This window comes from Symphodus melops (genome assembly GCF_947650265.1).
Source record: "Symphodus melops genome assembly, chromosome: 4".
NCBI lineage: Eukaryota > Metazoa > Chordata > Actinopteri > Labriformes > Labridae > Symphodus > Symphodus melops.
This window is the reverse complement of record NC_136694.1, coordinates 9,752,321-9,764,724: the sequence shown is the minus strand read 5'-3', so window position 1 is coordinate 9,764,724 and position 12,404 is coordinate 9,752,321. Positions and strand designations below refer to the sequence as shown.

The following is a 12,404-nucleotide window of genomic DNA, read 5'->3' as shown; positions in this document are numbered from 1 at the left end:
AATACTCAGACACATAGTGATGACAGGTGACAATGTCACCAATGACCATGTGAAGGTCAAACAGGTGAAAAGTGTTTTGAGACTGGGCATCAGGTGTTCCCACGCTCGAAAAAGACTCTTTTAGGGGTGGATTTTAAAAGGACAATGTGTTCTACTTTGTTTTGTTACTCTGGACGTCAGCGAGCGTGGACGTTTACAAGTTATCGTTTTTATGAAAGATGTAAAAATGAAGTGGAAAAAGACATGACCTTTGTAATAATAACCAGATTTAAAATGTACAGTATGCACAGTAATGACTTCAGGCATCTAATGCAGTGATTTGTTACCTTGGCTCCAGTTTAATGGTGGTGGGATTACATTCAGGTGTTCTATCTCCCACAATGCCCCTCAACAGTGTCACATGCTCCGTAAGGCATGGCAAGAGATTACACAACAAGCAACAAACGGACACTTGTTGTCACTCACAACAGTGTCACTGAAGACTGTGCACGGCCGAAGATGACAAACCCTTTACAGAAAGCGTCCTTTAGTCGATGTTGATTCGAAAAAGCAAACAGAAGCAGGAGAGCGAGCAGATAGCTGTCTTTGTGGGCTTTATTGCCACACCTGGTTGATCATTACAGGAGATGTATACGGCCTAACTAATGGGAGTGCCAAGAGTTGTTTATTAAGCCACACAGCTACTCTCTCCAGGCTCTTCGTTAACGCCAGACTCATTTTAAAAATAGCTGCATGTGCTTTATCACAACACTTTGTTGTGATGTTGCCAGACACTTTCTACAACATTTATACTGTAAGTAAATGTGCAGTAAGTCAGATTAAAAAAAATTACAGCATAAAATGCCTTTCAAGCATGGATTACAACATAAACATGATTTATCACAGGGATTACCGAGTGTGTAAAAAGTGAGTGGAGTTCTTGTGCAGAAGAGGATTTGTTACGGGAGAAGAAGGGATGAATGTCAGGGAATAATGCTCACTGGAGAGATGTAGACAGTAATGAAGCCGCTGTGCTGACATTGAGTCTGCCTCCTGTTCTTTCTCACCTCAGCATTACTGTGTCTGTTGATTGAGAAGATCTGGAGGGCAAAACAAAACCTGGGGAGTGTTTCCTCACCTGTGTCACATTGTGTTCCTTTCCAACTAGGTACCAAGACAGTGTGGGGTTTTTTTTGTTTTTGAAAACTGTCTTGCCACCACAGTGATTATTTCTGGCACCATATTGTGCCTCTGACTCTCAGCCTGAGCCTCTTAGGACTCTGCTGCTGTGTTTTGTTCTTTTGTAACTGAACTGCATCTGTAATTGAAGCTGTATAACAGGGCTGGAGTTACAGTAAGAGCTGTGAACAGCAGCTTCAAGCTTGCAAGGCAAAAAACCAAACAAAAAACAAACAGCTGATGTATACGCAGCTCTGTTCCAGGTGAACTTCCTAAAATCCCTAGTTTCCTTCAGGACAGGGAACAATGTGTCTCCTCTGTGTCACTCCTCTCTGCAGGGACTTGATGTATCATACTTATAAAGCCAGCGAAATGAAGGACACAACGAGATTTCATTTCTCCCTGTCCTGTGGTCGAGTCCCCCCCCCCCCCCTTTAATTTCATCTGCTCGATGTATCACCCTGATCATCTGCACGCTGGAGGGTGGGCTCTGTTTACTTTCTTCATCAGCAGGTGGCAGTGAGGCCAGGCCGAGCACAGGTGGGAGGCTTGTTGATCCAGAGTGTTGGACACCAGCCAAACCGGACCTCTGCATGTCCTTCAGGCCTGCTGCTCATTTAGGGTCATGTCGTTTATTCTCAAAACCTTCCGATTTTTATTTTCACTTACAGCACACTCAACTTCAGTTTCTTCACGTCTCCCAGCATCTTTTGAAGGCTTGCCTTTTCATTTCAGCCAGCCAGCGTTTGAAGTAGGAAAAACTGTTACTTCTGAATCTCGTGTGTGTGTGTGTGTGTGTGTGTGTGTGTGTGTGTGTGTGTGTGTGTGTGTGTGTGTGTGTGTGTGTGTGTGTGTGTGTGTGTGTGTGTGTGTGTGTGTGTGTGTGTGTGTGTGTGTGTGTGTGTGTGTGTGTGTGTGTGTGTGTGTGTGTGTGTGTGTGTGTGTGTGTGTGTGTGTGTGTGTGTGAGATGGAGAGAGAGATATGGTTGGCAAAGACGAGGACGCTCCAAGACAAATTCCTTTTTGTCATGGTTACAAATGACAAGGACGCTCTAACACACACTCACGGAGACGTAAGCGGCATCAAGGAAGTCTGCGCACAGCATGAATCATTTCACACTCAGCTAGCTTCGACGAACGAGGGGAACTATCGGGAAAGTTGCATTCGTAAGTGGTTGTTAAACGTGACAGAGCAAATGGCAGATAGAGCCAGCCCGAGTGGTTTGAACATCCTCCCCCGAGGCACTTCAACTCAGACAGAGAAGATGGGAAAAGCCCCCAATCACCAAAAGCTGCAATCTCAGCCGAGTGTTTGTGAGTGTAGCTCAGGGTGAGTCGTGACTTTTTTTTTTTTTTATGACTCACGTGATGCTAAACGCTGCTTTAAAAGTAAAGCACGATGTGTTCAGGAGCTCAAAGCTACGCAGGGTGGTTTGTTTTATACGATGAGAAGAAAGAGAGCGACTTGATGTAAATTGCGGTGAAAAGGTCATCGGATTTCAGCCGCAGCAGCAGCTGAGCTGATGGCTCAGGGGGAGGTCTCCTGTGGTTACCAAGGACACCGCCAACCTCCACGCCGGTGACTCACAGGGGATGGCGCCACAGGAGCCACCTCTGTGTTTCTGCGGGAGATGGACTTGTCAGTAATCAGTCATTGTGACAAGCGAGCTGACCACACGGATGGCTCTATTAGCAGAGTCGCGGTTCGTGTGAGGCAACAAGCTTCGGCGCACTTATTCAGACGCGGCAACACGCTGACACACACGTCTCGCTTCAGAGGCTTCGCTTATTCACAGGCAGACATCTTTACTATCTCAGCCTTTAGAGCTATCACGTCCCAGTGCTGTGTGAATGTTTGATGCAGGCGGGTTCTCGTTTGCACCTACCCAGCCTGTTGAACTGAAGTGTGTGTGTGTGTGTGTGTGTGTGTGTGTGTGCGTGTGTGTGTGTGTGCGCGTGTGTGTTCAAGTGTTCAGGCTACACAGATGGTCTTACTGCTGCCTGCCTCCACAGCTGCCCTTCAGCCTGTCAGACCGGGGTCTACAGATCTCATTGAGCCTCCAGCAGGACCCCGCTGGTCAAGAAAACCTGCCTGCTCACATCAGCCAGCTGACACACACACGCACACACACACACACACACACACAGAGCACACTTTCTATGTGCGGTCGGCTCAAGAGAGCATGGCAGAGGAAATCCCCGTGCACTAGCAGAGCAGCAGCTCGTGCAGCGTGGCAGGAGAAGGAGCAGGGGCTGTTAGCAGCTCGAGGTGCAGGGATGACGAGCCGGACCATTTCTTCTAATTTATAGCCAGATATCTGGAGGAGCTGAGGCGGGAGAGCCAGGCTCACACCTCTCTCTGACCTATCCCACCAGATTTATCAGGATTCGTTTGTCTCTTATTGACCCCCTTTGATAATGGGAGGAGGGGTTTCTTTCTTTCTCCCCATCTTCCCTCCTCGCTGTCCTTTGTGTTAGAAGTGTCTGTACTTGTAAAAAAAAAAAAAAAAACTTTGACTGAATTCTGTGTTTAAGGCTCAAACATTTGCCCCACAGACGATTATAAGCAACGATTGCATGTGTCTGATTGTTCTTCAGACGGGCTCGTTGAGTCAGCGTTACTGAACAGAATAAACTTTAAGAACGATAACAAATGTTCTTTATCGAAGAAGAACCATGGTGGATAAAATCCTGCTGGATGTTTTATCCACCACATTTAGCTGAGTATAAACACACTGCTGTGTACATTTATTGTTTTGGTAACCTGGTAAGAATAAAAACCGAGTCACAAGACATTCCTGAAATGAAGAAGCGATGGTAGCTTGGTGCAAGGCTCCCTTATTTTATTTTTTTTATCAAACCAAAACAGATTTGTGAGCAACCCTGTGAGACAATGGTGCGATGCTCTGAGCAGTGACGGACTGAGGAGGTGACTAACAGCCAGTCCAGACAAGCACTTAAATAATTAGATTTCAAACGCATACAAAATTCATAAAGGCTGTCTCCATTTCTGTGTCTGACTCAGGCCTGATGGATAAATGAAGTTTCCAGTTTGCTGGACTGAGCGTGACTTCCTCAGTGGAAAATATTGCTATTAGTTTTCTTGCGCTGCGTTTAGGGTGCGTCTGGAAGTTATGACGAATAGTTGCATGGGCCACAGCGCTGTATGTAGAAAGCCACTTAGCCATCGTTTGAGTCTCTCCTCTGGCTTGAGAAGTAACCCTTGCTGATGATGTCAATAGATGCTTGGTTATAAATCAATACAGCCAGATGCTGCTCTCCAATCTCATAAGACCATTAGCAGACAAAGTGGGCCCACAAGGAATAACGCAATCCTTTAAAAGCCCTGAGAGAGTAATGAGAGAGGTCGGGCTCACAGTGGACCTGCAGCACCATCACAGATTCCATCCAGTGTACAGACAGTAGGTGTTATCTTAGAGGTGCCTGAGGCTAGGCGTGTGCTTGTTTATACGCATGGACGTGTAATTATGACTAACAGAGGCTGTCCCAGATTGTGGATAGAGGTCAGGGTGTGTGTGTGTGTGGGGGGGGGGGGGTCCCTTTTTGGCAGGCAGTTTAGCACAGTGGCTGCTATGTGCCAATGAGTATCCTTGCTGATGAACCAGGCTTTTCCCCTCTCATAAAAACACACACACACACACACACAGACACACAGAATAATGCTGGTGAGGGACGAGCAGCTTCTCAGTTGCATGGTTACCTAAACAGTTGTTTAAAGAGAAGTGCACGATGAATGAAAATAACGACCTACAACACAAGGTCATGAGTCTCCTCCCTCGCACAAATGCTAATGTGTGTGTGTGTCTTATATCTCAACAGTGTGTGTGTGTGTGTGTGTGTGTGTGTGTGTGTGTGTGTGTGTGTGTGTGTGTGTGTGTGTGTGTGTGTGTGTGTGTGTGTGTGTGTGTGTGTGTGTGTGTGTGTGTGTGTGTGTGTGTGTGTGTGTGTGTGTGTGTGTGTGTGTGTGTGTGTGTGTGTGTGTGTGTGTGTGTGTGTGTGTGTGTGTGTGTGTGTGTGTCTTATCCCATGTCCCGTTCAAGTACAACCACTACAACATTTTTATCACTTGCGTTTGAGTTATGGCTGGCCGAGGCTCAGGATATGAAATGTAATGGTGACTGAGTGAAGCTGCCTTCAGATGTGCTTTTCCTAAGAGGGGGATGAGTCAATTATAGTAATGCAGTATTTAGCATTTATTAGACCTTTTTAATTCGGGAAGGATCAAACAAGGATATCGGTATTTGAGGAGGAAGCTGTGTTTCTCAGAATAGCTGTCCTAAGATAGCCTGTCTGTCAGATCGAGTTTCTCCTTCCACCTTTGTGTCCAGTAAAGCTTTTTATTTATTTTTTCTTGCTTTGTCGACCATTCAGTGATCGTCTGCATGTATGTGTGTTTTTGACCCAAGCGGGATCATCTCTCAGAGCTTCTTTAACCAGTTTTTCTTTTAAAACAGCTGAGGTGGGTTTTGATCCATATTTGATGAGACCAGACTGTTTTTCATGGAATCCTGACAGAACGAAGTCAAAGACACGTCTTGTTGTCTGTTGGGTGTATTGTCAAAATACAAAAGATAAAAGAAGAGATCTGTCGGCTTGTGCGAGAAGAAGCATGTGAGCTGTGAGTAGGATGACGGGACCTCGGGGGAGCAAGCTGTCATTTAATTAATAACATGAAGTGTGTGTGTGTGTGTGTGTGTGAGTGAGTGATAGAGGTTTAACTCCACATCAGGTTTCTTTTCTCGACATTATAACTCAACTATCCTTCCTGTCAGCAGCCTAACAAATGAATTCCCTTCTTTTAATTCTCTCACCAAACGACTCAGGTAAACGCAATAATCTGGAACTGAGCCATCTCACAGTCCATTAGCTGCGCTTGGGCAGGATTGATTTCACCCGGACCTGGAAACACAGGATTGGCTTGGTTATGAAAAGTTTAAAAGAAATGGCTCATGCCTTTCCCCTGGACAGAAAAGTGTTTTATAAGATAAGATATAACTTTATTGATCCCTGATGGGGAAATTCAGACGTTGCAGCAGCAGCAATACAGAATAAAAAAAAAGTCAAAAACAGAATACAATAGTAACATAAATACAGTTTCAAAAGTAGTAGGGATATATACAGAGGATTATAATGGGGTGAACTCAACAGGTCAATGAAGAAATAAAGTGCAGTGAATGGCAGGTTAAAGTGACGTGTTATCCATGAGTAAGGCATCTGCACAGTGGAGTTGTTGCAGCCCTAACAGCACAACACTCTTGCACACGAAGAAGAGCTCGGGTCGTGGTTGATCTCTGGAATTTGTGCTGGCCTATTTTCTATTGTGGTGTGATGCCGGGTGTAGAGCACGCTAAGGCTGGGGCTCTGGTCGAGGATAGACGTGCTTGTGTTCCTCTGTGTGCCCTTATTGTTTGGCACAGGAGCTGACATCCAGGTGAGACTCTTTCCTCTTGCTGGTAATAAGTTGGTCATCATTTTCCTTCCTAAAGAAGGGATTGGATTGAGATTGGGACTTCCACGGCAGTCTGTGTATAAAAGCAGGTTGTTACACATTGTCCACCACAACCTCAACATCTTTGCAGACAGCAGATGGTATCATTAAAGCTCCGTTTCCAACAAGCTGTTCATCACGGTACGGCACACCGTACCATCCTAAATTTGGGGGGCCAAGTATACCAGTCTGACCCTAAAAGGTGGAGCTATACACTGCAGTCCGTTGATTGGTCGAAACAATCGTCACTTTCCATGCAAACACAACCCCGCCATGTTTAGATACCCAGTTGATTGTTATTCGTCTGTATTTCTCCTCGCAGCACACAACCTTCTCTGAAACAAGGCTGGATTGTGTCTCTCGTAACAATGACAAAGACGATGAACTGCTGGATGTCTTCCATCGTTGCTCATTGTTGACTGCGTCGTGTTTTTCTACTTTATTAGCGGGATACACTGCGTCGCACTGTTATGATGTGACGCGATTACGTAGCTTACGCTGCTATTAGCATCCGGCTTACACGCCGCCTAACAAATAGAGCGTGGTCGGCTGTGGAAACGCAAACAGGATCAGTCTTTACTGAACCAAACTGATGCATACCGGCCCGCTTGGTGGAAACAGGACTCATGTGCCGAGTTGAGGGTGTCTGCTTTATATCACCATGCTTTGGCTCATTGCATGTCGATGTCCTCGTCTTTGGGCGGGACACTTAACCCCTGATTGTTCCTGCTACAGTGTCAGCGTGTGAATGTTTACCAATGGACTGAGTTCATATTGATGGACACTTTACACAGCCGTCAGTGTGTGGATGTGTTAATGTGGTGTGAATGGGTAGGTGTGATTGGCATTGTAAAAAGCAGTGCTCGTAGTCATTAGAGAAGCAAAGCGCTACACATCCACTCAAAGCTCAAATCCATTCACCGTTTACCATGAAAATCCAACAGAAGCTGAGTCCGGCTGTCCATACACACTCAGAGGTATCAGGTCAACACAGTCGCATTCACTTCAGTCACCTGAAAGCCAAAGAGGTCACACCCTGAGCACGCTCATGATATGAATGATGATGACATCGAGTTAACCTGAGGTTGTCGTTGCCATGGCGATATTGAGGAAAGATGCCCGAAATGAAAGGGGTTAGAGTGGGGGGGGGGTCAACATGGCGGCATGTCGTCCATCATGCAGCCTGGCCTGCGTAGGCTTCCTGACGGCCCACGGTGAGATGGAGATTGATGGACGAAGACGTTGGAGAGAGTGTGCATTGACTAGAAGAGGAGGAGGACGACGAAGCTGTGGGAGGAGGCGGTGGGGATGTGTTCATCGATCACCACACGTCGTCTGCTGACATGGCAGCTACAGGACTCCTTTATGTTGGCAGAGACACTGTATTTTTTACAGTGGATGATGGTTTAGCTCGTAATACAGTCCAGCCCCTGCAGCGAAGTTAAAGGAGTGTCCTCTCTCTTCTTGGAGAGTGATCTGTGTGAGGTTTCAGCAGTCTTTGCCAACAGGAGAGGAGAAACAGAGTTATCCTAAATAAGTAATCCATTTATTAAATTGACAGACTTCAACAAGTCTTTGCTGGTCTTCACATGTGTCCTCAGTTTCTCAGAGACAGCACTGACACTAAGCCACACTGAAGGCTGACCTTTGTTGCCCGGATACGGCCTCATGTGGATTTTCCTCCGGCACCATTTGTTTCTGCTGTCATTTGTTTCGCCCAGCACAGCTCCCTTGTCCCTCGCTGCATGACATGATATTTAGTGCTAGAGATGAGGCTCCGTTGGCAGCTACACGCCCCACAGAGAAATGGACCTGAAGAATAGATGAGGGAAATCATGTGCAAAGAGCCAGCGTGTTACGCTTGTGTTACTCATCTGGAAGCGAGAGAGCTAAGTAAAACAGATTCGGTTATCGGAGAGACCATTTGGGAGAGCGTTCACGTTCAACTGACACTCCTGCTGTGAGGAAAGAGGGACACGTTCCACATCAGCTCCGCCTATCCATCCCCCATCCTCATCCACATTGATGACACGGTGTGAATATGGGATCAAGCCCGCAATCTGCACAGACTGCAAATGGAATTTCCCTCCTGTCATCTGGGTACTTTTCCTGATTTTCTATTACAATTACACCAGCGCGTCGCTGTCTAAACCATCAAGCCAGCATGTCTCCTTTCACTCCCAAAGATTGTCTGGGGAAAATGCCTGTTTTTACCTCTGTCTTTTCCCCATGTCTCCTTGCTCTCACACCTGTCCCTTGGGGATAGCCTAGTTTAGAATAAACACCAGCAACCAGCTTTGTCTCTATGGCAACAGCTGCACATACAGAATGATAGAGCAGGCATTGCGTAGGTAGGAAATGGTAGGAGTGCTAGTAGAGCTGGTGCTCTTTCAGCGGATTAGATAGAAGGTTATGGGTGTCTGAGATCTACGGCAGCCCTTAGGGGACATGTCTTACTTGAAGGTGGAAACCAAAGGAAGAAGCACAGGAAGATAAAGGGGGGAGTTAATGGCGGTTAGATGAATGGCTTAGATTACCCAGTAAAAAGGGTCAGTGGGGTTGGGCTCCCCCTCCCTTCAGTCTGTCAGCTAAAGCTCAACCTGACCCCTTCTCTGCTAACACCTTGATTACCCGGCTAGCCGACAATTAATGCGGCTTTTGCCTCGCTCTCTCTTCCTGTGACTGCTGGAGGAAGTGTTGGATTGATCCGGCCAATACGGTCAAGCATGCAGAATATTTGTTTGTTATTTCCCCCCCTCCTTGTTCACTTGTCTAAATATTATTCAGTTCCAGCACTGAGCCGGATTTGTCAGCAGGGATTTTGCCGGCCATGTTTTCACTCCCCATGCTGATGGCTTAGTACTTTCAACACTTGATGTTTTTGCTTTTTTTTTTTTTTTTCCCCTGACTGTTATATGTAATTTAAGGATTGAGCTCAGTTGTTCCCATCTGCTTCCCTGCCTGTTTGCGAGAAAGATGCAATCCCTTGCCAAAGTAGGACGACACTTGACCTTGTTCATGCGTCACACATGAGACAGCTGTCTGTGAGAACCTCTGTCAGGCTATCGGGGGATGAAACTGCTGCTAACATAGACGTGACTGACCTCCAAATCACAGGTACCTCCCGCTCTTAGTTGGCTGCTAAAATCACGAACCAACTGGGGCGTAGACGGCCCAACGGTGAGATCGCACCACATGTTTTGGATGCTGTTGTCCTCCAAGTTGGCAACCCGGGTTCAAATCCGACCTGTGACGCCTTTCCATTTTATCTAACCACGTTCTCTTTCCTACTCTGTCCACTGTGCTATCAAGTAAAGGCCTGTAAGCTCAAATATATGTTACAAAAAGACATGGAACAACCTACCCTGAAGGTCGTCTGATGCCACAATCTCAAGGTCGATTGATTGATTTTCACTTTGAAAGTAAATGTGACATTGCATCTCCATTTCGGTGGTGTTTTGTCTCGCTGCTTTTGTCCTCGTCTCTTGTGTTTTTTAGTATTAGATTCTTCTGTTCGTTGCTTTAATGTGATCGTTCTGCTTGTGGCGCGCTGCTGGCAGGTTTGGCTTTGTCTTCCAGTTGTAAGCATTGACCTAGAAGGGGCAGAGGCTCCATCTGCTGTTATCTGTAACATGAGACACTCCAGTTGGCAGAGCCAGGTAATTCAATACCACTTCCTGTCCTCACCTTGTGCGAACAGGCGAGGCCTGAGCCGTACCATCTCAAGACGAGAGCGGGGAGGGGGAGGCGTTTAGTTCAGTGGTTATGTCGAGGGAGTGACGAAGGGGTTGTTTGAAGGAGAAAACAAATGCGGTGGGCTCAAGAAGGTCTGGTTAAACCTGTTTGTGTGAGTGTACGCGTTTACACACCATCTGTGTGGACTAGAAGATATGACCTCTGTGCCCATGCCCTTTAGCTTTGTGGCCCTTTCATCATCACATGCATCCCCATGTGAAGTCAAGGTGATTTATTATAGCAGCCAAACAGAACCACCATCGAATCAGCTTGAGATCCAACTTGTCCAATATCTTACTTTAAAGACCCTAGTAAAAGCGCCATAATTCTTCTTCTTGAAATCACCACCATTTTTTATTTTTTGTTTTGTTCCTCTCTGAAGGATCCTCTGTTTTGCTTTTGTACCTGCTGATGGATCTGTAAGCATTGTGTTTTTTTCCTCCTCAGACAGAGTGGTTTACAGTGAAGAGACAGGAAGATGGACGAGCTGCAGGATGTACAGCTGACTGAGATCAAGCCACTGCTGACTAATAAGGTAAGTTCAGAGAGGGACAGGTCAGTGACGAGCCGCCGGGGCAGAAGGCTCACGACTGTACTGGAGACAACATGAAGAACCACAACATGTTGTGCTCTCTTAACAAGAACAAACAAGCAACCCCATACGATCTCACCAGGCAATATATATACGCTAATACACAAGGCATGCAGACTCTGCAGTCCTGTTCATCAAAGTGAATTATTCATATCTGCTGAACTGTTGAGAGGAAAAAGAAAAGAGCGAGAGCAAGTCAAGGAAAAAAGAAAAAAAAAAGAAAAAGGTTGTAAGACGGAATGAGGCAAGAGAGAAGAAGAACTGCTGGATTCATAGCTTTAATCCAGAGTCAGAAAAAAAAACAGTCCAGCAAGAACAAGAAGAGATCAAAGGAGACGCCGGAAGAGACCCATCTCTCTTTATTTTGTTTTTTTAAGAGCTTGAAAGAATCTAGCAACTGAGAGACAGGCAAACCGAACAAAGTATAGAGTTGGAAAAGGAAAGAGGGGCAGATGAAAGCTCGTCTGTCTCTTCTTTCCTCCTCCTCCTCCTCCTCCTCCTCCTCTTCCTCTGCACGGCTCAATCACAAAAGCTGATTATTATGTCCATGTTCTGTGGATGCACAAGAGAGAGTTTGTTCTGCCTTAAAGGCAGCTCTCACAGACAGTCTGTGCTTCATAGGAAGAGAGAGTAATAATGTATCACTCGGAAGGCCTGATGTCACCAGAATGAGGAGAAGAATATTATTCCTCGTTGGCTGCATGCTGTGTTTTTTTTATATTTTGTACGAGGTGACGGGGTGAGGAATATATATTTCTTAAAATCAATGAACGCAGGATGCTGGAACTGAGCTCTCATGCCACCTAGTGGCCAGCTCATTAAAGAGACAAACCCTGAGTGTTGAACCACCTGGAGATGATGACGATATTCTGAACAAGTGATGGAGATAACGGACGGCGATGACAGAGATCTTCATCAGTAAAAAAGCATTTGATGATATCCAATCCATACAGACAATACCTTTATGAGAAGTGCGTCCTAAAGCCACGAAGAACAATACTGTGATGTAGCAAAGACGCCTGAGGAACAAGTTGCTTAATGCGTGGGATTGAAAGAGGGAGTGATGAACGTGCATCAGAAGAAAAAAGGGTCAAATGAAGTCTTTCTCTTGTGCAGTAGTTAAAAAACAAAACACAGCATACTTTTTGCCAGTAAAATACTAAAAAAAAAAAAAGTAAAAAAACGACTACAAACTCCAGCTAACTGTTATAAATCTGTAAATACTTTTCCTATGATTTGTGCTGCGCAGCCGTTTGAGCATAGGAAGAGAAGGAGAACATTATAGGAGCCATCTGTCTCTCTCCCCATATGCAGCCTACTGGTCTGGCCTACAAATAAATCCCAGCTGAATATTGTTCTGTTGTTGCTGCCCACCCCCCATCTCACTGCCTGTATGTCCTGAAGCTTCCT

At 45.9% G+C, this 12,404-nt stretch overlaps 1 protein-coding gene across 3 annotated transcripts in view; it reads left to right on the top strand.

Annotated features, from left to right (window-relative positions):
• Positions 1-12,404, top strand: part of ndrg3a (ndrg family member 3a) — a 30,618-nt gene that overhangs the window by 1,120 nt on the left and 17,094 nt on the right. For 2 of the 3 annotated variants that reach the window (XM_079340501.1, XM_079340499.1), the window contains exon 2: positions 10,850-10,937. In XM_079340501.1, the coding sequence (XP_079196627.1) occupies positions 10,881-10,937 (57 nt within the window). In that variant the 5' untranslated portion in view covers positions 10,850-10,880. The remainder of the gene's footprint in view (positions 1-10,849; positions 10,938-12,404) is intronic. The other variant, XM_079340500.1, reaches the window with a different exon arrangement.